Raw genomic sequence first — 24,891 nt, 5'->3', positions numbered from 1 at the left:
ATGTTCGCCCCCATAGCAGCATGTAGCCATAGGCGTATGTCGTGTTAGCGTTTAAAACTTGTTAGGAGAACCCGGCTATAATATTGATACCATATTGATAACTTAATTTTGCTTTACAGACCTGGAGGTTACAAAATAGGTCGTAAACTTGGCGCAGGGGCATTTGGTGAAGTTTTCAGAGGATACAAAAATGGTAACACCTACGCTATCAAAAAGATACCCATTGACAACAGGGAAGAACAAACCAAGGTAGAAAAGGAAGTGGCGTCGCTGAAACGTCTTGATCACCAAAATGTCGTTGAATTTATCGATAGTTTCGTTAAATACGAATCTGTTTATATAGTTTTGGAGTTTTGTGACGGTGGCGATTTAAATAGTTATATTCTGCAAAACAAACCAGTGGGATATCCACGTAAATTAAATTTCGCCAAACAGTTGGCTAGAGGGGTATCATATCTTCATGATAATAGTATCATACATCGTGATATAAAACCTGATAATATAATGATACACGGCAGCGATCGTGTGATCAAAATAGCTGATTTCGGTCTCTCTAGGGTATGGGAAGCTTTCAATTATGAATCGCCCTACTACAACTTTCAATATAGTCCGAAAGGACCGCCTTACTATACAGCACCAGAGGTTTTTGACGACAATGTCACTATGAAAAGCGACATTTTTAGCATGGGTTGTTTAATAATGGCCATGTTCTCCGAGACCACTATAGACTGGATTGGAGGAAAGGAGCTTTTGGCTCCGTACATTGGAAGGAGTCAGAAGCAAATAGCACATTCCAGTGATCGTGAGAAGCTCGACTATATCAGAGAATTTATAAAAATTCCATGTGGGAACCAAGTAGAATTTCAAAATCTTATACGTGATATGGTTCAGGAGAATTGGCGTGATCGGCCTAATGCTAACAGCACCTCCCGCAGGGCACGTGATATTGAAATTATATGTGTTATTTTGTAATAATGACAAATTGATGAATTTCAAGTATAAAACTATTTTGTAATATGACAAATTAATTATTTTCAGCGTAAAACTGTTTTGTAATATGTACAATTGATGTATTTCCATTGTAAAAACTGTTTTGTAATATGAAAAATTGATGTATTTCTATTGTAAAAACGGTGTTCTAATATGAACAAATGACAAATTGATGAATTTCAAGTATAAAACTATTTTGTAATATGACAAATTAATTATTTTCAGCGTAGAACTGTTTTGTAATATGAACAATTGATTTATTTCCATTGTAAAACTGTTTTGTAATATGAACAATTGATGTATTTCCATTGTACCAGTGAAAAGCTATTCTGTAAAGCATTGGGTATAATATATCACGACTGTTATTTGCATAGAAATAGCTTGCCATAAATAAAATGATTACGGAAATTTACCGTTCATGGTCAGGGCTATTCTGTCTATACCCTTCTCAAGACTATCATTCCACCTAACTTGCTCTCGGAGCATTTTATCCACCAGTCGTTTGGTATGTCATGAATTATCTATCCATGGCTTTCTCTGTCTTGGTCTGTAAACCTCTGTAACGTTTTCATACCATTAAAATCGTACTGTCATCTTTCGCTAAAAAGGCGGGATACAAAAAGGTTACATGCCACGTGATTTCCATGATTAAAAGGGAATCAAATTTTACTAAGATCCGGAATCAGTAAAATGAACACTTATTAAGAGTTAACCACTGCACGACGTACCTTGTAATAGTAACAATGGACGTGAATCACATCCATGTCCACGAATCATGAACAGAAACAACGATGATCATATAAACTGTTGACTTCAGATAAAATCGCTGTTATTCTTTGTGTTTCTGTCCTTGAATTAATATTGAAGTTATCAAGGTCACTATTGAATTAGCCAAAATGGTAATTTTCATGAAAAGTTTCGAAAATTCCCAATATAAATTGGTACACTCTCTTCTGATGGGCGATGTATCTACATAAACCATTAAATAGTTTGGAAACAAAACGAAAGATAAATAAAATGATGGTAAAATTTATCAGTAATCCTTTAATCAATGATATTAAATTTATTGTGTACAATCAGTTGCATTATAAACAATCTGATTAAAACATAGATTCCATTTCATTTACGTTTTTTATAGTAAAAAAGTTCCGTTTTGCTTGTCTTCACTAATGAAGTGGTATAAAATAAATATGAAATGAAACGTAGATCAGTATTTGAATCAGTTTGCATTATAAATTGACAAAATTCTTTATGATATTTCATTAAAATTTTAGATTTCATTTACTTAAAAACAAAACAAACAATTTTAGATTTTATTTACGTAAAAACAAAACACACAAAAAGACTTCATTATTTTGGGACTATAGGATTGATTTTCTTGTAAATAAAGTGACATATAACAACTGCATGTATATTACTGGAACAAGGATAAACGCTTATGGCTAAAAACATTCTTTTAAAACAAAAGTCGTTCAAATATTGTATAAAATTAACATAATAATGAACACAATTTGATCTATTATCTATATGGAACACAGATTAATAAAGGAACACAAATTCTAATATGAGGACCTGGAACATATATACAAAATGACCAATTGACCAGGGGCGTACATAATACTTTTGTTTGGGCGGTGTTTAGCAAAAATGCGACCGACTGATGTACATGCCTCAAATACGAGTAACGCAGTCTGAAAACGTTTGAATCTTGAAATGCCATTTCCTGGAATTGGGAATATTATGCAGAATTCTGGTTGTCAGAAAACACTTATAACACGAGTAAAATACGTTTTAATTTCTACTGGGATTGAATATTGACGGAAAGCTACGACTACTCACGGAGAACGGCGGAAGCTACTAACGTTGAAATTTACCTGTTGCAGGTAACATTGACATTCGGGTTTGTGTTATACTTATGGAAACGATATGGTGACACAATTACTTATTTAAAAAAAAATATGAAGCTTTTCCGGTGACCTTTAACATTTCATAATTTATTTTTTTTTACGTATTTCTGAAACAGTCTTATGCTTACGAGAACTTTTTACAAATTGTTCGATTTACATTATTCGTATGACAATCAAGAATATATTTTGAAATATCCCAGTGTTGTGAACCGTAAACAAATATATTTAAGTTTATAATTACTACAATAAGGAATACAAACTGATAAATGAAGACAAAATCAGAAGAAACAATATTTAACAGAACAAAAAACAATGGATTTCATTCACAATTTCTGAACTGTTGATTTGAAAATTTTGATATATATTATATATTTTGTTTTCTGCTGTTCTTTTTTACCACCCATTGTATTCTTCATGAAAGTTTTTTTACACTCTAATGTGTTTAACTACATGATAACAACGGGCTTTACATTAAAGTTGTGCATAATTTTTTTTCTTTTCTATTTTGTTTTCTGCTGTTCTTTTTTACCACCCATTGTATTCTTCATGAAAGTGTTTTTTACACTCTAATGTGTTTAACAACATGATAACAACGGGCTTTACATTAAAGTTGTGCATAATTTTTTTTCTTTTCTATTTTGTATTTTGATACTGTGTTATTGAAAGTTACCCAGGTTGCTTTGATATAGATGTGTATAATATAGTAATATTCAAATAATTTGTACAAAATGCTCAATTTACTCTTAATATATTTGCTTTCCACAACTGTATATATACGCATAAGATGAATAAAATCCTAAGTGAAAATAGTCAAATTATGTTATAGATGAACGCCACTTTGGATTCTGTTGAGTTGGTAAAGTTCAATAGAGTTGTAAAGTGAAGTATATGATTTGCATGTACCGAAGTTTCAAAAGTGCTTTATGAAATGGCACCACAGTCATTTGAGTTATTGCAATGAACGGATCAATAATTTTTTCAATAAAAGAACAAACTTGTTATATTTACCACGAGATCATGCCATGAAACACAGGTTCACCATGAAAATTATTTTGAACAGGGAATCCACCATTACTCGAGTGTAGAAGAAGATCAGAAAGTACCGATATAGGTACACACATATTTATAGTTCTGACGGGTGATGTCATCACAACTTGAGTCTGATATAATTCAAACTGTAGGCTATTAAAGATAAAAAGCACACGATAATTGGCTTCAATGTCAGTTTTTGGAACAGTAAAAGGTAACTGGAGAGAACCCTAACAGTCAGACAGGCAAGCCTACTATTTGGATCTACCACAGGATGGAACCATAAGGTTACTAAATCCCATAACTAAAACAAATTAAAAATCCCGGCTTTTTAAAAATATCGGCTTTTCCAAAAAGGCACCAGAGTGGATTTATGACTCATTACATCATCACTCGACGGCGTGAAACCACCTACTGTTATTGCCCCTTCCTCTGGAGACTTATAATAGCCTTTCAGAATTGCGACTTGGGCGGTTTGAGCTTCCCTAGGGACTAGGAGTTTTGGGCAGTTTGAAGGTGTTTATGGAGCCGCGCTTTGAGGTGGTCCAGCTAGGGAGCAGAAGTTTCGACTGGTTTCAAAAATCAACAACAAAACTTAATGTGAAGATCAACAGTGAGGGTTGTCAATATTAATAGATTTTTAAATGAAGCCCAGCAACATCTTTTTCCCAACAAATAAGTTAAAAGAGTTTTGTTTACGTCTTTCCCTCTGCTGCTAGTCTAGGTTCAGGATCAAGGAATGGTATACAATTCGATTCTAAATGACCATGAAATATAGGATGGGTAAAAAAAATAAAATCACCACTACATTTTCCGACTATTACAGCTACCATAACTGGTAATAATACTTGTACACCATTCGTTAGTTCCATCTTAAAGTTGGAAAAATATAGTCATTCTAAAATAAATCAAGCTAAAATAATAATATCAAAATGAGCATATGATACAATATAACACCCCAGGTAATTTTAATATCAAATTGAACATATTATAAACCTTTATTCAATAATTCAGGTGTCTGTGACGGGGAACTGCGACAAAACGACACGATACAGGGAATCGGCCTTAGGGACGTGCAAGGCAGTTCTTAAGAACGGTAGCGGATCCGATGCGGGGGGGGGGGGGCATTTCCGCCAATCCCATCGCACAGCAGAGATTACAATATAAAACCAGAAAAACCGCATGCAATAATTAACTGATTTGATAGTAATAATCAAAAAATACTATTTGTTGATAAGAGTTACCTCCCATTCCCACCTGCTGACTACTGGGCAGATATGCGTATGTTTTTATATCATTAACCATTTTCGTGTGGGTATCAACGTTGCTCTATGAACCCTGGGTAAAATAAATTGTAGCCCAAAATGGAGGAGATTTCTTGGCATCGAATGAGTGTAACAGTCCTCTAAATTTCATTAGCGACTAACTGCGAATGAATATTGCCTTGGTCTCTGGAATAATTTGCAGCATGTATTGCAAGTAGTGCTGGATTAAGCAAAATAATCACGGGCTTAGAGCATCGTGGTAATAGGGGCTATACAGAATGTCTGCTTTATTATATATCAAATTTAAATTAATTAAGAACTTTCAATTAGCAAATAAAGTCATTTCAATGCTGGTATGAAAATAATCATTGCTATGTGATGACCATTCTGTTATTATCATACTGGTCAAAGATTTTCTACAGCTGACTAAAAATACTACAATTCAATATTTTGTTTTCATGTTGTTTATTTTTTGTTAGTCCAGTTTAGTTTTACTACTACTAGTATAATAATTTTCTTATTCATAAGAGAACAAGGATACACAATGTTCACACTGCAGCACAAAACTGTTGAGAATTAATTTATGTGGCAATCATCTTGAATAAATATTTAAATTCTATAATTTTTCGATATAAAAGATAGTGTTTACATGTGGATTCGATGTGTCGATTATTTTCATGGTTGCCTCTTAGGTGTGGGGTTATTGTTGTGGCTGAATAGAGCACCGTTGACTATATGGGGAGTTCCCCTTTATTGTATCAAAAAAGGCAGTGCATGTGTCATTTTTTATGCCCGATATAGCACATCAGTGTGTTATGGGCCAGTTTTGTCCGGACAGCTGCACTACGGCCCAGTCTAATATCGAATTCCAACTGCCAAGGTTGACACTTTTTCGGCCAACAATAATGAATAGTGGTCCAGCAAATATCCCAAACACATGTATGCAATATTGAAACAGAAACTATCCCGGGGTTATCCAGAAATATGTTTTCTTTAATTGCTGGATAACGAGCAGACGATTTAAGCACAGAAGTATAGAAGTCTTAAATCGTGTCAAAACCAATCTGATTAAAACACAGATCCTATTTCGTTTCGTATTTTATAGTTAAAATTTCTGTTTTATTTGTCTGTACTACACTAGGATCTGGGAGGGTTGTTATACAACATGCGTTCAGGATGGCGCGAGGGATTAGCCAATGAAACTACCTGTTTCGGCGACTTCTTGTCATGCGATGCACCGAACTGTAGGTAAACCACTAGAAACGTCAACGCTGATTAATTAATACATATCTGACGTCATAGGGTCAAAAGCCGTTCGTACAACCTCTGACGCGGCCTTTTAATACAACCGGTTAGATCTTCATGTAGTGTAGGACATCGAAAGTATTAAAAAAAATGAAACGAAATATAGATTTGTATTTTAATCAGATTGTGGAATGATGGTACAATTAATACACAATTTCAAGCAGGCATTATCGAATTCCAAAAGGGTGTCCTTGAATCATTGTTGACAAACTTGGATTTATGTTGACTGGCATTACCGAGCAGTGTGGACCTTGTATGATTTCTTTGCTTTAATGTTTAGATGGCTAGATTCTGATTTCACACCAGGTGAAAGGATATATAGGACAATAGGGTGAATCAGGCTTGCCAGAATGTATATGCTATATCGTTTTTTAGTTTAACACAGGATTTTTTAAATCAATTTTTGATCTGCCGTACAAAAATACAAACCGCGTCCACAATTTCAACGACGCTTCTGTATATAAATTAAAGTGCGGTTCTCATGCAATACGCCTATCGGTGCATGTAGGCATTAAAAGTTTAGAGGGCTGGTGTTATAGCGAGTATGATATAAATATTTTTTTATTCTTGAATGTCTTTGTAAATGCATTTTCAAAAAATACCAGTTACCACTGGCCAAAGATCCGAGAGTTATTGCCAATCGTTGTTGAGGTCTGTCGGAATCCAGTGTTCTGCTTCGTTATCGACGGGCCGACAAAAGCTAACAACTGGTTGAAATTATCTGGTGACACTCGTATATAGTGTTCATGACCGCCAATATATTTATCGGCCAATTCTCGAACAAGATTGTGAACCAATATGGCGTAAAGAGAGAGAGAGAGATGGGGTTTAACGTCCACTCGACACAAACTAGGTCATTTCGGGACTAACACATGGTTCAATTTTTTTTATTTCAATAATTTGCTTGCGCGTAGGGGTCTTTAGCTTTGGGGGAACAGGGGGACCCGGAGAAAACCCACGAGGCTGGACCGGCGACAAAAAAATCACCAGTGAACTTATTTTCTTGGTCGCTGCCAAGTTTAATCACGTGACTTATCGACTGGTGAATCGGGCAGAGAATGTGCAAAGTGTGTCCACTCTGTCGGTCGAATGAATTCAGTGGCGATTGATTCGGTGGAACGATTCGGCTAGTGTATCTCCCGCTCAAGACATTAATTATAAAAAAGAAATACATTGTTTTAAATTATAATCATAAATTATATAAAGAGATTTAAGACCATATCAAATCAGACAGCTTGTATAAAATGAAATGGGGTACAACGTCCTACTATTCTGCTCAGACTCGACCACACAGTTTGTGTGCCAGAAGACATCTTTAATTTTTACAAAAACGACATATCATGAAATGTTTTAGACTGTATAATGTATTTGTTATCATATAATACCGACAAGGCCGCTTCATTTAATTGAAATATCTATGAATTATTAACCTCACCTTACAAATAAACAACGTCTTGGGTAGTCCCAAGATAGTTCCTTTAGGAACTGTCTCTGAGCGGACGATGTCCACTGACAGTTCCTGTCGAAACCTTATATAGCTGCAATATGAAAATACGGTAAAATAACGCTCTTCCCCACCTGTGTTCTCAGGCTGTTTTAGAACACTAACCTTCCGTTTTTTCACCGTGATTCTTTATTTTCCACCAAAAGGAATCTTTTATCAATATATTTGACACACATTTTTAATTATTCAACACAATTTTCAAGTAGAATTTAGCGATGAAATAAACATGCGGTTTGCGCATGTCCGGGTCTCGTAATGGCCGTCAGATCAAACGTCTTTTGTGTATGTTTTTAATCGCAGAATTCTTCTTGCTGTGGCAAGAAATGATTCCTTTGGCGAATAAAGGTGAAAAATAGTAGCTAAGGATTCCAAAATAGCCTTAGAACAGAGGAGGGGAAGAGCGGTATTTTCCTATTGCGGCTATATAGGGCCCGATAGGAACTGTCAGTGGACATCGTCCGCTCAGAGACAGTTCTTAAAGGAACTAGTCCCAAGAGGACAAGCCGGCCGTCTTAACTAAACGGGGATGTAGTTCCGATAGCAAAACAGTATCGTATTAACTGAACGGCGTCGTAGTGCCGATAGGCATAGTTTAGTACAACATACTGAATGGTGTAGTCAGATTGGGGAGAACAGATAAACTGCCCATATGAACTGTTTTATGTTCATGTGTAGGCAATTGGCCTGTTATTAACATACACTGGTTACCTCTAATAAAAACAGCAGTGCATTGCCGCAGTTTTGTATTGTTTCTGAATATCCCCTACTTTTTTTGAAAAGTATATTAAATAGTAGTAACTGGATGATTTTGCCCGCTATTGTGCTTTCTGGTAAAACAAAACAAAAATGACATCACGAATACTTGTTTCGGGTTGGGTCGTCCGTAGAAGAGCTAGTGGACTGCGCACTTAATGACTCGGGATGTAATTATGGTTGGAACACATGCACCCTGGTCTCCGAATAAAATCGTCTGGATTGGGAACGAAAGCAGGAATATTAATGGGCGGAACACAAACACTTCGAAATTGAAAAAAAAAAATTCCTGGTACAGCTGTATACGTGCACACCATCCCTTTTAGCTATTCACAACCCTCCTCTGTATACATGTACACTGCACCTTTTAGCTATTCACAACCGTTCAAAACAATTGGTTTATAATTAATCTCACCAATCGACACACGCTCCTGGTCCAAGCTGGTTAATTAATCTCAAAGTGCATTTGGTATGGAAACACCAAAAAAGCTAAACTGTTCTTACGGGACACGGGTCAGCTGATTTAAAAAACTAAACAGCCATTACCAATCTATTAAACTCAGGTGGTTCTTATTCAAAATGTAAAATGAAAGTATTTTCCCTCGGACATCCTGGATATAGAAATGTCCGACAGTAGAAATCAGCATTTTACACCGCAGCAACAGGTTTCATTTAACTTGGTGATCTTAGAAACAACCTAGCTAGTTAATTACAAAACTGTACACTGGAAATATGACTAGCTATTTAATTACAAAACTGTACACTGAAAATATGACTAGCTAGTTAATTACAAAATTGTTCACTGTAAATATGAGTCCACAACTCGGAGGAAATAGACCCAAAATGCAGTTTAACAATATAATTATACTTGTCAATGTTTCTAACATTGAAATTATAAATTTAAGAATAACAATATTAAATTTATAATTTATAATACTTGGCAGAAGATTTTAAATACGAAAGGCTGCTAATAATGAATCTGCAGTCCGTTTTAGCATTAACCCAGTTGGAACAGAACAGTAGGACGTTAAACCCCATTTCATTTTAGCTCATTTCAAGCAAATGTCTGTTTTCAACCTAAAATGTCCTCGAAACTGCCACGAATCTTTCATTATCTTGTACACATTTATAACTCTGTGGTCTGGTCTTTCAAACTTGTATACGTGTTGTTGTCCACATTCGGTGGCCTCATCTGTAGTCGGTCATAGTTATTTCTGCAGGAAGCACATTCTTCACCATGTTCATTGCTAGCATGAGCACTAGATACAGTGCGGGCTGCACTACGGGTATTACCGGTTAGTAGTATTTCCAGGGCCGATGTCAAATGATCTGGGCCAGTCATCACTGTTGATATATCATTCAGTTCATTGACCCCATCGCTGTCATGAGATATCGGGGTGGCGACTTGATCATCAGGAAGAGACAAATTACTGGTCAGTACGTCTGTGTTTATAATGACATTACTATTTAGACTTAATTCCTGACCCATCACAACTGTTGAAGTGTCATCTGCATTATGTGTTGCACTGTTCTCTACTCTACCATGTACAGATGAATTTATACTTTCATAGCTATGAGCAACCATTCCTAAAACAAACCCAATTACTTACAAAACAATACATAAAATGTGTTGTTTTTTTGGATTGATTTGTCAACACAGTCTTTATGTAGCCGCGGTCACATCTTACGGTCACGCACGTAGATGACATCAGTAGACCTTAGTTAAACGTAGTTAAAAACGTAATTAACGAAATCCATGATTTGACCGTGGTTAGCCCAAAATTTGTCAACATGTTCAAAATATCCGTATGGTGATCTTGGATGCGAAGACTGTACTGTGACCGTCGGTTGAACATAGTTGACCATAATAACAACCTAGTTTCACTACGGGGAACTACGTGCGTGACCGTAAGATGTGACCGCAGCTTGAAGTAAAATATTGACACCTGTGCTATGACTCAATATCTAGCCTAAAAAGTAAAGATGGGCTGGTTTTTTTTTATTTCATAGGTCTAAATTACTATACAAAGAAAACATTTCCGCTGAAACTCCGATGAAAAGAAAACTAATGAGGTTTGTCTATGATATTTTAAATGTTTTCTGGATTTATCTAAAAGACTCACGTATTTGTGATCAAAATAAAGTATTGATCTTGTGTATTGTTCCATTTAAGAAAACGCAATTGTTTCGAAAAATGCGAGACAGAGAGAGAGAGAGAGAGAGGGTTTAACGTCCTCTCGACATAAACTAGGTCATTTCGGGACTAACATATGGTTCAATTTTATTTTCATAATTCGCTTGCGCGTAGGGTCTTTGGCAGTGGGAGGAAACCGAAAGACCCGGAGAAAACCCACACGGTTGGACAGGCGATCCTACTCCGGGGAATTTCGAAAAATGCATTTCAGAATATTTGTTTATGTTAGTTTCGATCTTGGCATACACACAATGGTGGGTCCGATAGCTTAAATGTAGACAAATACTCATTTCGCTAAATCAGCACATCAACTTTAATTAATTCGACAATGCAAGTGTATTTGTGTTACTCAAATCAAATGTATTGAATCCTTTCAATTATCTAAGCGTGGCTGAAGTAATACTTACCGATACTGTCCACTCGTTCTCCACGAATGAGCTTTCTTCTAAAATACAACGTATTTGCTGCGAGGAGGATAAAAAATAGTACCATCAATCCGATCACTACCATAACGATTAATTCGACACGACCAGAACCTACTAACAGAATTAAGGTATTATTTGAGCAGAAAGTTGATTCATTTTGTAACTAACATCTTGTACTTATATATCTATTCTTGTACGTAAAATTCCAGATGACGAGACACAATTTCCATAGTTAAGCCTTTTCTTGGACAGTACCTCGATGCGAACCAGGAACATTTTGTTGGCGAGTCACAACCGCACAATGCCGGTATCAGGCAAGAGGGTTTATACACGTATATTAATAGCAGGTCAAGGTGCGTATAGCTACGGTCATTAGGGAGCATTGGACTAGTCGCTTAAAAGGAATAATTAATTGGCTGTACCTTCATCACCTGGCCACAGGGTATCAGTTTTATCGTCCAGCGGTATGGAGGAAGATGGAACAGTTCCAGTGATATCAACAGTGCTACCCTTCTCCAACGCTAGAAACAATAAACAATTACGGTAGAAAACAGGCGCCAAAATTTCAAAAATTAAAGGTATGGTGTATGGTCAAAGTTCTTCAAGGTTTTATCACAGATAGAACAACTAAAACATTAGCTAGTCGATATGCCACATATGATTCTAGAAATTAATGAAACAGTCTCAAAGGTCAATTTTACTTAAATTGCAATTTTACTTGCACAGGTATCGCCATTAGGAAATATTTAATTAGTCTTATATATGGAATATTTAAATGGTTATACCTTCATCACCTGGCCACGGGGTATAAGTTTTATCGTTCATTCGTATGGAGGTAGATGGAACAGTTCCCGGGACATCAACAGCGCTACCCTTCTCCAACGCTAGAAACAATTAACAATTACTATTATACTAGGTTATGCCACAGATAAAATAACAAAAACATCAGCTAGTAGTTATGCCATATATAATACTAGAAATTACTTATATTGTACATTTGACATCTTAAAACAAAATAAATAAAATTTCGTTTTAATTTGGTTGTCTAATATATATTAGTGCCCACCTAAGACCTAAGCCTATCGAAATACTCCTCCCCAAATCAACTTTTATACTGACAACTATTTGTGATAATATAATGAGCCATACATGTAACTTGTTTAAATGTATAGCAATATCTACACCATTTGTTAATAGTAGTGGTGCACGAATAACTCACCAGAAACAATGAGCTGTACATCTTTAGTTTCTTGTGCTATGTTTATTAAACACGTGTAAATTCCAGCATCGTCATAGCGTACTTTGGTTATAGTTAAAGTTATTTTTGAATCTCTGATAATTATGGATAGTCGATCATCCGGGATTATTAGTTTATCTGGCCTACCGTGGGCAATGTTAACCTGTAAAATAACAAAACGAATCAAACTAAATGTAATCATTACTAAAGTAGTGCAATAGTTAATTCGCAAGGTTGGTTGGGCGACCGAATGGTTTAATGCATGCGCGTTAGATCATAAGGGTTGTCACTAAATCAAGTGGGTTCGATTCCCCGTTTATATATGGCAAGGTTCGGGGTTGTCTGTCCGACATCGTGGGTTTTCTCCAAGTCCTGGAAGTTACCCCCCCCCTCCTCTCTCTCTCAAATTGCCAGTTATGTTGCCGAGATGACATACAGTTCGTCTGTTTAGAGATCCCCATGCCCTTATTGACCGTGAATCGATGACAAATGTTTGAATTGATATTTTCTGACAATGGACCAAGCTAAGGGGAGGAAAGTACATAACTGATGGACTAAGGCTATTAATTATCTCCTCATAAACGTAGACCCCATGGCATTTTTGGGCCTATTCCTTTTTCTGAACTTTCCGATGATCTTAATTTTTGTAACACGCCACACGTGTAATAGGATATTCACCTACTAAATCACCCACTTATAATTCCTATGGCCGACCTAGAAAAAGAATCGTTATTGTCAACTTCTGTTATCAGATTATTTTGACATGTTATAAAAATTAAGATCATCGGAATTAACAAAAAAAGGAATAGGCCCAAAAATGTCATGGATTTAATATAGACGTTAATGAGGAGATAACTAATAGCCTTAGTCCATCAGGTATGTACTTTCCTCACCTTAGCTTGGTCCATTATACAAATCTTAAAAACACATCTTTTATTATAAACAATACTAGGTTAACTGTCTTAACTACTGCACTATCATCTTCTTCAAAAACATTACATAACATACGATTACATTTAATCAAGCAAAGAAAGCAAAGGACATCAACGTATGCCCTATGGCAGATCACAGTAAAGATCACAGACAAAAACGTCACCAAACCCTCCGTCGTGACCAGAGAGGAGACCACGATGAACAATCTCGAGTTACTTTCTCGGCCAACTCATGGATTGAACCAGTGACCTAGCGGTTTGTGAACCATCCCCTGACTCAGACAGTCGATAATCAGTTATAAATTAGCTAAACTCATTTGTAGGAACCCTAAATTAGCCCTTACCTTGTAAACGCGTTTTATTGCCTTCCGCTGTTCGGAGATTACATTCCAGCACTATTAGAATGTGTTTTAAAAAATAATTCATCTGTCCGTCACATCTCAGTCAATATAAATGCTCGGGTCAAATAATTTCGCCGTTTTACAAAGGGCATGACATTCTGAGGGAGTGTACCCGACATGAAACGATCTTATAGTAATCCTTCTTCTAATTAAAGTAGGATGTTCAATCTCAGGGAGCAAAGCTACACTTCACATCGTTTTGATTGTCAAGACGTCCTGGTGCCGAGACAACTTCTGGTTAGTTTATATGGGAGTAGGTAACGTGTGTATGTGGGAGTGGGCTTTGTCTTAGTTAAACACAACCTAACAAAGTGGTCAAAGGTCTCACAATGAGATAAGATAATAAAAAAAACTAACAACTCACCAAATTTACATTGTAACTTCAAAAGCGAAATCGTCTTTATTGTCATGGCCCATTCTTTTTAAAAATCTTCAAACGTTAAAAAATGTTTGAGAAGCATATCTAATTGAGATAACGTTCGGTCAACAACTATATAGGCGATCTTTGTTCTCCCGCTCACTGTTATTGTATGCGTTGTATTATCTATTTTATTGTGGTCCTACCCCCATTGATTCAAAAGCTTCTAAATCCCCTACTGATTGTACATAATGGATAAAGCTAATGTTAAGATACGTCGATTTTCTCTTCATGTTTCGACAAAGTATTCCAAAAGGGAAGTTAAAATATTTATTAAATAACCCGATGTAAGTGTCGCTGCTATTGTACGATAATCTCGTGTAAACCGTGCAAGATTCTGAGTAGCAGTATTTGCATGTCCCTTTTTTCCAGACTAAAATTCAGATAATCGATATAATTCTAAATGAAATAAATAAATTACCGTGTTATTGTTATGTTTTATTACTATGAAGTGTATATTGGTTGACTTCATTGACCAGTGAATATGGGCTGTTCCATTTACACTAACGGTTTGAATTGGAATTGTTCGGGAACCTAAAATGTATTTATTTACAAATTCAGAAAATTAATATCTAATTAATCAGGACTGTTTAACTCTTATTTCAGTGGGAACAAAATAATTGTCAGTTAGTTTATGAAAGTCAATCGTTATGGTACGAAAAGACATATCGTGGCTTTTAATGCCCCTTGTCGTCATTTGCATTTTGTAGACATTATCGAAAGTTTGATGGTTAATCCAAGCTAAGATGTAGCCATGTAATTAGAAAGAAAATGTAGGTAATCCCTCGGCTTGGTTTCAGTCGGAATAAGAAAAGATTTTTGCGAAGATTATCGTAGGTTCAAGCTTCTTTTGACCATATCCCGTCTATATCTTCTGCCTGATGTTGACAAATTTTCAGTTCATCATATCTTTGAAAAATTGAAAGCAAGGTGCATGCATTTAAAACAATAATTATAATACTATTTGAAACTATAAGACATTAAACTCGGTGATAACGATTAAGATAGCTCGAAGCAATTTAAAGGTGTTTTCATCTGAGGTTTTCCCCTTTAAACCCGTCCATTTCAGTAATGTTTTGATATCCATGATACATGTACATTTATGTTCAACATCATACTGTGATTTTTTTTATTTAGTTGCTGAATGTATCAAAATAGAATACACAGATATTAGTTTTTAAAAATCCCTAATATATTTTAATCAGTTTAATCATATAGTAAAATGAATGAATTTAATCATACCTGAACAGCTTGTATCAACAAGAAGGCCTATTATAAAAAAAAATAAATGTATGGATCATTTTATTTGTAAATACTTTGGGCACTGAATATCTTTGGAATGTAACAAGTTGCCACTTGGGCGTATACAATTGAACAAGCCCCTGGCGAGGCTGGTGTCCCCAGCCCCAATCCCAAAATAAAGAAATGAAATGAAATGGTGTTTAACGTCCTACTTCTCCGAACTGGGCTAATGAAGACGGTCGTACGCTATACAGTGTACTATGAGGGAAATCTTACCCAGACAGCGCCACTACGGCCTACTCTTATATCGAATTCCAACTGTCAAGGGATCTTTTACGTGCACGCCATTGTGTGCACGGGACCTCGGTTTTTCGTCCCATCCGAACGACTCGACAGCTGTACTTGTCAGGCCCTCCGTCATGCATCACTGACAAGGGGGAACCACGCCGCAAAATCTGGATGAACTTTCTCGGCCAATGCAGGGATCGAACAATCGACCTCCAGGCTAGCTAGCCAGCGTTTTACCCACTTAGCCACCTTGACCCCCCCCCCCCCCCCCCAAAAAAAAAAACAAAAAAAAAATATAAAAAATAGAGAGATGACACCTGACATATTGATTAATTGCACATTTATCTTTTTGAAAAGTATTGAGCAATCAAACTGATTATCTATTCTTTGTAAAACATAAATATTTACGATCGAACTCGGTCATGGTTTTGAAATACCTGGTAGTGAAACTATACACTAGGTTTCATCACTCTCCGTCAATTAGAATCAAAGTTATCTTATCAAAAAGCACCAACTAATGAAATTGCTTACGTCTGCTTAGCTTTAGCTCGAAATGTTAATCATAGAACTCAGTCAAGACATTCACCTAATGAATATCTACATCAAGTTTAAACATTCTTCCTCAATTAAAAGCAGAGTTGTTATGTTCCAGTGTCTTGCAATTGACCAATAAATTTGCTTATCACTTCTTCGCCTGAGCAGAAAATTATCGAACTTAGTCAAGGTATTGAAATAATGAAACTATAAGTTGAGTTACATCGCTGCACCCAATATGTCCCAAAGTTATCGTGTTCCAATATCTCGATCAACCAACCAAGGCATTCACCTAATAAAGAACTAAACCAACTTTCAACATTCTACCTCAATTAGAAGGAGTGTTATTGTGTTCGTAAGTCTCGACCTATCCGGTTGAAGTCTCCACTGAGTCGAAGCATAAAATGCCCATCATCCAACTTAGTGAAGGAATTGGTGTAATGAAGCAATTCCCACCCTATTAGAATCAATGTTATTGAGCTAAAAAGTCTTGACCAATTAATTTCTTTATCGCTTTGCTTGTCCTGAGCAGCAAAAACTCATTATCGAACTTAATCAAGGTATTGCTATAATGAGACTATCCAAGTTCCATCACTTAATTAGAACTAAAGTTATCGTGCCCCAAAGCATTAACAAATCAAATTGCGTATCTCTGCTTACCCCAAGCAGAAAATGCTCAACGTCTAATACCATCAAGACATGCACATAATAAACGCATGTCCCAAGTTTGAAAATTATAGCTCAATTAGAAGGAGAGTTATTGTGTCCCCAAGAAAGGTGTTACGGACAGACAGACGTATGGGCAGGCAGGCCGTTTTAATAGTCTCCTGGTTTTTTTCGAAAGGCGGGTGACAAAAATTTGATTGACATCTGATTTTATTTCAGATTGATGTTATGGGTCTAATCTAAAAAAAAACAGTCGTGTATTGTATAGCCCACCACCACCACCACCACCCCATCCGACCGAGGCATAAACACCCGCGCGGCATCCAATATTCACTTAATCAATATTGTGTAAATGGGAATGTACCTATTAAATTGATAATAACAGAATACAATGATTAAAAAATATACATACTGATCATCAATAAATTTCGATATTGAATTCCAAACATGTTGATAACTATTTGTAGTTCCTTCTTTCATAATCAGTCTAGATGTCTCTTTGTAATATGGTTATCCTCTTCGATACATTGGCAATATTATATGTCTCATTTTGTGATAACACGTTTTGTTTGATTTTGAAACGATCCATAAAATAAAGTAATTATTGTGAGGTAATTATTCCAGCATCAAATATCGTAGCCAAAGTGAACATAATCACATCAAATTAATCATAACATTACGCCCGTGAAGGAGCAGAAAAGTAGGGCGTCATATTTAATTTAATTTTTGTGCATGCTTATAAAACACATATCAAACAAAAATTGGTTACATAAAAGTCCTTTAATGAATCATGTTAGTCGCCCGAACACCATTTGTTCAGTTTGTAAGAAAATAATAAATACAAGATCAAGATCTTTAAACTGTATTATATGTGTTATGCGTCAAGATCAAAAGACCGGAAACCTAAATAAACTCTGTAGCTACATTAATAGTCACTGACAATGGATTGAGTCAAGTGGTAGGCCGGTAATATGAAATTTTCATACAACAGGATACAATAAATACGACTGTTGTGGTAGTTAAAGATGCGTTATAGATTTAGATAAAGAGCTATTCTTCTTTCTATGATAGTTCAAAAATAGATAACGCAAAATGAATATATTGTACGTGTCATTCAAATTACTTTATTCTTGGCGAAGTTATCACCGTTTGAAGTTTTGACACGATTAGTTTATTATCGTAACAACGGTACTTGTTATTCGAGACTTGGCATCACTTAGCCATTTTTAAAGTAAATCATTAAATGCCGAACTATTTTAATTGTTTAAATCTATTACCCGATGCTCTAGAGGGTTAATTATATTGTTGTCGTGTTAATAGATGTCTTCATAATAGTTTATATAACTTTTGAAACCAAAATATATTTTGACTTTAAAATTATTTTATTGCATCGACATTTCATTGTACAATACAAAAGGATTAAACAAAAGTTCTAACAACTTCGAGGACCCAACAAGGCACACTGTATAGTCGTTCGGATGGGACCGAAACCAGAGGTCCCGTGTAAATATTGTGGGGGGGGGGGCGTGAAAGCCCCCTTGGCAGTTGGAATACAATATAAGAGTAGGCCGTAGCGTCTCTGTCCTGGCAAGATTTTCCTCAAAGCACATATATGGAGAATGGCCTGACGTACTATAAAACAACATTGCATTCATTCATTCCATAGTATCTCCTTTCTGGGTTATTCATGACTGCGATGAAGTAGAATCAAGAGGTAAACAAATAGGGGAATCACCCTAAAGATTTATTGGATCTCAAAAAGTTTTTAATACTGTCTTGGTTTTTGATTTATAATGGGCCTCTTACATAAATTATATGTTAATATTTATTTATTTCATTCAATTATTTCTATAGCACTGTATTCGCCAGATGCACTTTATCCGCATGATACCATGGCCAAACACATCTACTTTATAAATGGCATAGGAATTATAAGATGAACTATATAGCATAGTGTACTAGTAAATAGTAAAGTATATGAACTAGTGAACGATATTCATGTATAAGATTTCTCCTCGTCACGTCTGGATTGATCAATAGGAATACTAGGTTATTGACCTGGCGCCCACCAGCGGAATGTTTCTATAAATCTGGGGGTCCACTGATGAATTAGGCCTCGGGCCTAAAAGTAGGAAAATCGATCGCGCTCTTTGCTGCATGCTAAACCACAGAAACCCAATATCACCACAATGCTGTTCACAGTGTCCTATTTTGTTATGCGATTCTAATCTGTTACTGAGAATTTCATTTTGCATACCAAACAAAGATACGCCAGCCTATATGCAAATATTACCAAGAGTAGCTAGTTATAACTAGGCCAAGTATCTGAATATGAATAGCATTCATCCTCTCATAATCCCGATTCGGCATAAATGAAATGTGTTTTAACGTGAAAATGTTCTGCTCCGACTTCGATTCATTTCATTTCCAAATTGGTGTGAACGAACCCTATTAATTTTCAGCAATGCGTGATCTTTTATTTTGGGGTTGACCCGCTTGCCTTAAAACACTGTTAATACGATAGTGGCTATAGTTTAAAACAGTTTATTTTTCAAAATAAATGTGAAGCATTGGTGGCACGATAGCATTCAAGAGTTACCTCCCCTTTGGCTTACAGTTCTGTTCGGCGTGACTGTTAGAAGACGATGCATCTTGTTATTGTCAGCAATGTAGGACACTCATTTTGGAAAAGCTAGTGAATACGATAATGGTTCTTATTCTTAAAGGCATCAAAGTTGGTCACTATTCCCTTTTTCCTGTCCGATAAGCTGCTGTATGTGGCACTATTTTGTCGGAGATATAGCTGTTTTGTCGGAGATATAGCTGGGTTTTTTTCGCGACATAGCTGCTGAGTTGGCGTATTTCCATGTGTTACCTGTGAAGGAAATTGAGCTATAGTCGGGCGCCATCCAAAAAAAACAAGATAGACCTCTTAAGTCTATGAATATTGATGTTGTAATTGTGTGAATTGCACTGTAATATTTCTAAAATAGTAATAAATAATCGATATTAAAGTGTGCCTTGGTTTCACATACAGCCGAAATGGGCAAAATCTTAAATAAAACGAAGTTGATGCTCCTACATAGAAATGAATCCGTGTTAACCTTGTGACTTTTCTTCGTCAACTGAGATAATGAAGACTCTCGTACGAAATTTTATGAGGAAACTTTTGCCGGGACAGTGGCGTTTCTGTCTACTGTTTGAATTCCAAGTGTTCTTTGACATTAGCCCATGAAAACTAGACACTGGTTTTTGCATCCAAGAACTTTCTTCGTCAACACTGGGATTGATTCATTCCAGGACCACCTGTTTTTTTTACCCAGGCCTCCAGTTAAGTTAATTGAAGTTTAAAAGAAGTTGGACCAAAGTGAATAAAGCACTCTACAAGTACCGTGTTGACGTGTGCAAGATGTTTAATTGAAGTGATAAAACACCATGTTGAATTGACGAAGAAGGATAAAACACACTCCAAGAAAATGGATACCATGCTATTGAAGTATTACAGATATCAATGACGAAGAAGAAGATTCCACACTTCATATTCACTTCCACCGAAGTGTTCATATGTATACTTCATGGAAGCCTAATTTGCATATTTGATCTGGCTTTTATCTTCACTTCCATATCATTTCTGCCTTCTTTATTTCATTGAATATTTGAAGTGTAGTTATGAAAGAGTGGTTGAAATAAATACTTCAGTATATTAACTTTATCATTTGGAAATTAAATCCGACTCTGTATTCAACTTCTTGTCAAAATTCGATGTGGTACCGCGCTTACCGCGATGTGTGTATTGGGCATGTTTTATTTGAGGAGGTTGTTTAATATGACCTTCATCTCATAATATAATTTCTGATCTAATTAAAGAAGTCAAGTGGTTTACTGTCGATCAATTCAACAGAAAACTTTCAAATGTCTTGGTGGGGAAGCATTAGATAAACTTGCCCCAGACAGTGGTTGGTCATGCTGTTCAGGATTGGGTTTTAGTCAGAATAAGACCGTCTTGTACACCGAGATTCCTGTTTTCCAGAGAATAACTTGAAACCAAAAAAAATCATTATTCAGTACACTATGCTCAACTTATCTTTCACTTCGGACCACTAAATCGCTTGTGGACAACGGGGTTTGAGAGCACACACATCTACTTTACAGAATCTGCTAGACAAATAAAAACTGCTAAAATGCTTTCCATATCATTGTCGACGAGACATCAGTTGTCATACTTGGTTAATGATTGCATTAAGAACTGTGCAAAACAAATGGATTTTTGGTAATAATGCAAATATCAGAACATCGACAAATGTTATTTTCAAAAGCACAGAAGTTAATCAATGTATGATACTAATTGTTTCCAGAAATGAAAAGGGTGAGCAGTGTAGAAGTAACATGATGAATATATTTAGGGAATACCTTTAAGTTGTCACTTGGAATGACGTCGGTCTAATATTTGATTTGCAGTCAAATGAAATAAATGACAGTGCTTCTATTAGTGATCTATTGGAAATATGGCCATTCACTTTTTCAGTTGCAGTGAATTATCAATCATTTTAGACACATCACCGTTATTGACTCAAGTCGTATATACTATCATGTTTTAAAGAGAGCAAGACTGACAATTAAGATAATGTTCCAGTTAACCATAGACAATTAATGGTGTCATTTTTTAAAAATATTTTAAAGAAAATGATGAATATTTGTTGGTGTAGGTGTTTAATTGGTGAATACCTTGATGGAGTTCGAAGATGAGCATTTTCTGCTCTTATCGTCGGTGTAAACTAGAAACTAGAAAAGAAAGTGTGGGTTTATACCGACGATAAGAGCTGGATGTTAGCAACACTGCACTGGTTGATATTTCTGGAACATTATTCCAATTCATCCACACCGGGTAAAATGAAAGTAGTAATCAGTACAACATTTTCATGAAATAGCCGTCTTGAAATTAGTGGGACCTGATTTTGATTTTAGATGCAAAATAAACGACTTTTATTTTCAACACATTACAGTTATATAAAGACTTCTCGAGACAAGGATTACTTCTTTTTCAGTTATTGGAGACCGCGGTCCTCAATCGTTCCCGTAACTGGCCTGTTAACTAGATTATCCAAGATTCAAATCTGGGTGTGGGGAATGAATAACGTAGGAACGTCTGAAGCCCGATTCTATCTTGTCAAAGTTACGACCCATGGAACTGACCTGGCGTGCACGTAAATTAACCCCTGGCAGTTGAAATTCTGCGCATCGAGGTGCGCTACAAAATTATCCTATTGAAACTTTAATATGGTCATCCTCTGGTGCCGAGGCGCATTTTCCCGATCGTCTACCCGTGGTAACAATCATGCTATTATTAACGTATTGAAAACGTTAGAAGGCCAGGGCTGGATTAACAATTATGCAGAATAAACATATGATTAGGGTATCACCGGGAGGGGGGGTGGGGGCATCAGCTCTGTTTGGTAGCAAATTTAAATAAGAACTGTTAATGAGTTTTTCATGGTTGTTCTCCTTCCTTACGGCTGCATGCTTTGTCTCAATTAATTATGACGTATATAAAATCTCGTTTTGAAAAATACAAATTTATTATATGGTTTATTATTGCTTATATTTGGAATTACATATGAGGGCACTACAATCCGTTGGGTCTCTGTTCGTCCTAATCCGGCCCTGCATCTGGCTCGACATTTATTAGCTCCAGACCGGACGTACTATTGCTCGGCGTTACTTCCTAAACTTCGTCGAATTTTAACTATCAATGGCCGGAAGTACTAATCGTGATTGTTGGTCATGAAACTGTTAGTATTGTGTTTAGTCTTGATCATCTCAAATGGCAAAGGTAACTGACTGTAACTAGGCCACGTTTCAGTTTGAAAACGTCTATATTACGTGTCTACATCTCATCATTCTGTTTTAGGTTCTAATTCCCCCCCCCCCCTTCAGCACGTACTAATCCCTAGGTAGACTTTAGTAATATTGTTCGGGAAGGCAGTTGTAAGCGACCAATTGTACATCGATGAACTGAGCCATCTGTACATAGAGTAAAGTCGTGTTGCAATTTAAACTCAATTATTTAATTAACTGAGATCAAATAGACGAGGAGACTCAAGTATTTGTTATATTTCTAAAAAATTATGAACATTAAATATTACAAATATTTCAAATGTTACCTACCAATTTCATGTAAATATATAGAAAATCAATGTATATATTAAACATAATATAATATTTAATTGCAATCCTATCTATACAAAAGTTCAAACCTATCAACTATAACAAACTACAAGCCAATCAAGTATAACATCTAATTACAAGCCAATCAAATATAACACCTGATTGCAAGCCTATCGGACATAACATCTAAATACAGCCCTAAGAAACATAACAGCAAATTACAAGTCGGTCAAATATATAAAACCAGAATATAAAATCGAATTACAAACCTACTAAATATGAATTCAAATTACAAGCCTATCAAATATAGAATCAAATTACAAACTATCAAATATAGAAATGAAATGGCTTTTAACGTCCTACTGTTCTGCTTCAAGTGGGCCAATGGAACCACCAGAGGGCTGTCCTTGTCAGGACCTGCGTTCTGCACCACTGACAAGGAGAAACCACGCAGAAAAATCCCGATGAACTTTCTCGGCCAACACCGGGAGCGAGGCCGCGACCTCCAGGCTAGCTAGCCAGCGTCTTACTCATTTAGCCACCGTGGCATCTCTACCAAATATAACATCAAATTACAAGTTAATCAATTATAACATCAAATTACAAACAATTGAAATATAACAAGCTTATCGCATAACACCGAATTGCAACCCTATCAAATATAACATCAAATTACAAACCTATGAAATAGAACATCACACTACAAGCCTAGCCTATCAAATATATAAACTGTTATATTTATCATATAAAAAGCTCACCTATATAAAACTTTAAACTTATGAAATATATAAAGCTATTAAATGATCAAATATATAAAGCTATTAAATGATCAAATATATAAAACTTTAAACTTATCAAATATATAACACTTATCAAACATATAAAACCCAAATACAAACATATCAATTATAAAAAACTATAAACTGATCATATGTATAAAGCTTATCAAATATATAAAACCCAATACAAACATATCAAATATACAAAACCAGACTACAAACTTGACAAATATATACAACTTAAATTATTAAACTATCCATATACATTTTTAATACTTTTTGTATACACAACTATAAAATTGTTTAATTTAGAAGATTACACGTCTTATGATTTAGGTGATACTAAAAAAAGGCAAACATATGGAAAAGGAATTGTAAAAATAAAAAAAACAACAATTATAATCTATAGTTTTATAAATATACTTAATGGCATCTGCAGGCGCGGACATTTTTTTTTTTTGAGGGGGGGGGGGGGGGTAGTAAGATTGCGACCTTACGCCAAAAAATAAATCCATTTATATTACCCAGAAGGTGACAAAGATATCGCTTCTCCCATATCGGAAATACCACTATCACTGATACTACTAATGTTTTTTTTCTTTCATATTACAATTACTACTATCATTGTTACTACTACATGCATGGTTCGTTTTCATTACATTGAGGAGGGATAGGAGCTTTTTATCTCTTTCGTACCACAAGAATTGTCGTCAGTATACAGATTATTACTAGTACTGGAATTATAACAGCCACGACAATAATTGGACTGGAGTTTATAGATGATACGATCTTGTCACGTGGTTTGGTTATACCAGTTGGAGCTGTATAGTTGTCGTGGTTTAAATCTATATAAATAT

At 35.7% G+C, this 24,891-nt stretch overlaps 2 protein-coding genes across 11 annotated transcripts in view; both read right to left on the bottom strand.

Moving 5' to 3' along the window:
• The window catches only part of LOC126812093 (uncharacterized), a 174,436-nt gene that overhangs the window by 133,163 nt on the left and 16,382 nt on the right, over positions 1–24,891 (bottom strand). For 4 of the 9 annotated variants that reach the window (XR_008786120.1, XM_050538319.2, XM_056098948.1 and 1 more), the window contains one exon: positions 23,187–24,879. The exons of the other annotated variants lie outside the window; for them this stretch is intronic. Coding sequence is in view for 3 of the 4 variants with exons in the window: in XM_050538319.2 (XP_050394276.1) it covers positions 24,716–24,879 (164 nt within the window). In the remaining variant the exon portion in view is untranslated. Of the gene's footprint in view, positions 1–23,186; positions 24,880–24,891 lie in introns of those variants that run through there. 9 annotated transcript variants of the gene reach the window in all.
• LOC126812122 (uncharacterized) lies at positions 9,414–17,828 on the bottom strand. 2 transcript variants are annotated; one of them, XM_050538375.2, is made up of 8 exons: positions 17,503–17,828; positions 15,603–15,629; positions 14,782–14,894; positions 12,592–12,772; positions 12,158–12,256; positions 11,795–11,893; positions 11,355–11,486; positions 9,414–10,340 (listed from the first exon to the last, which is right to left on the bottom strand). In XM_050538375.2, the coding sequence occupies exons 1-8, from the start codon at positions 17,537–17,539 to the stop codon at positions 9,880–9,882; spliced, it is 1,149 nt and encodes a 382-aa protein (XP_050394332.1). In that variant the 5' UTR covers positions 17,540–17,828; the 3' UTR covers positions 9,414–9,879. The 2 variants fall into 2 exon arrangements, with proteins under 2 accessions (XP_050394332.1, XP_050394333.1); XM_050538376.2 differs by having other exon boundaries at positions 11,355–11,483.

This window comes from Patella vulgata, chromosome 2, assembly GCF_932274485.2.
Source record: "Patella vulgata chromosome 2, xgPatVulg1.2, whole genome shotgun sequence".
In the NCBI taxonomy this organism is placed as follows: Eukaryota; Metazoa; Mollusca; class Gastropoda; family Patellidae; genus Patella; species Patella vulgata.
This window is presented reverse-complemented; position numbering and strand designations above follow the sequence as displayed.

Excerpts from the sequence above, each read along its gene's own strand:
- LOC126812122 (XM_050538375.2), bottom strand. The coding sequence starts at position 17,539 with ATGTTTGGAATTCAATATCGAAATTTATTGATGATCA. Across the intron at positions 14,895-15,602 it reads TGTTGATACAAGCTGTTCAG|GTTCCCGAACAATTCCAATT; the intron begins GTATGATTAAAT and ends AATACATTTTAG. Across the intron at positions 12,257-12,591 it reads TGTACAGCTCATTGTTTCTG|CGTTGGAGAAGGGTAGCGCT; the intron begins GTGAGTTATTCG and ends AATTGTTTCTAG.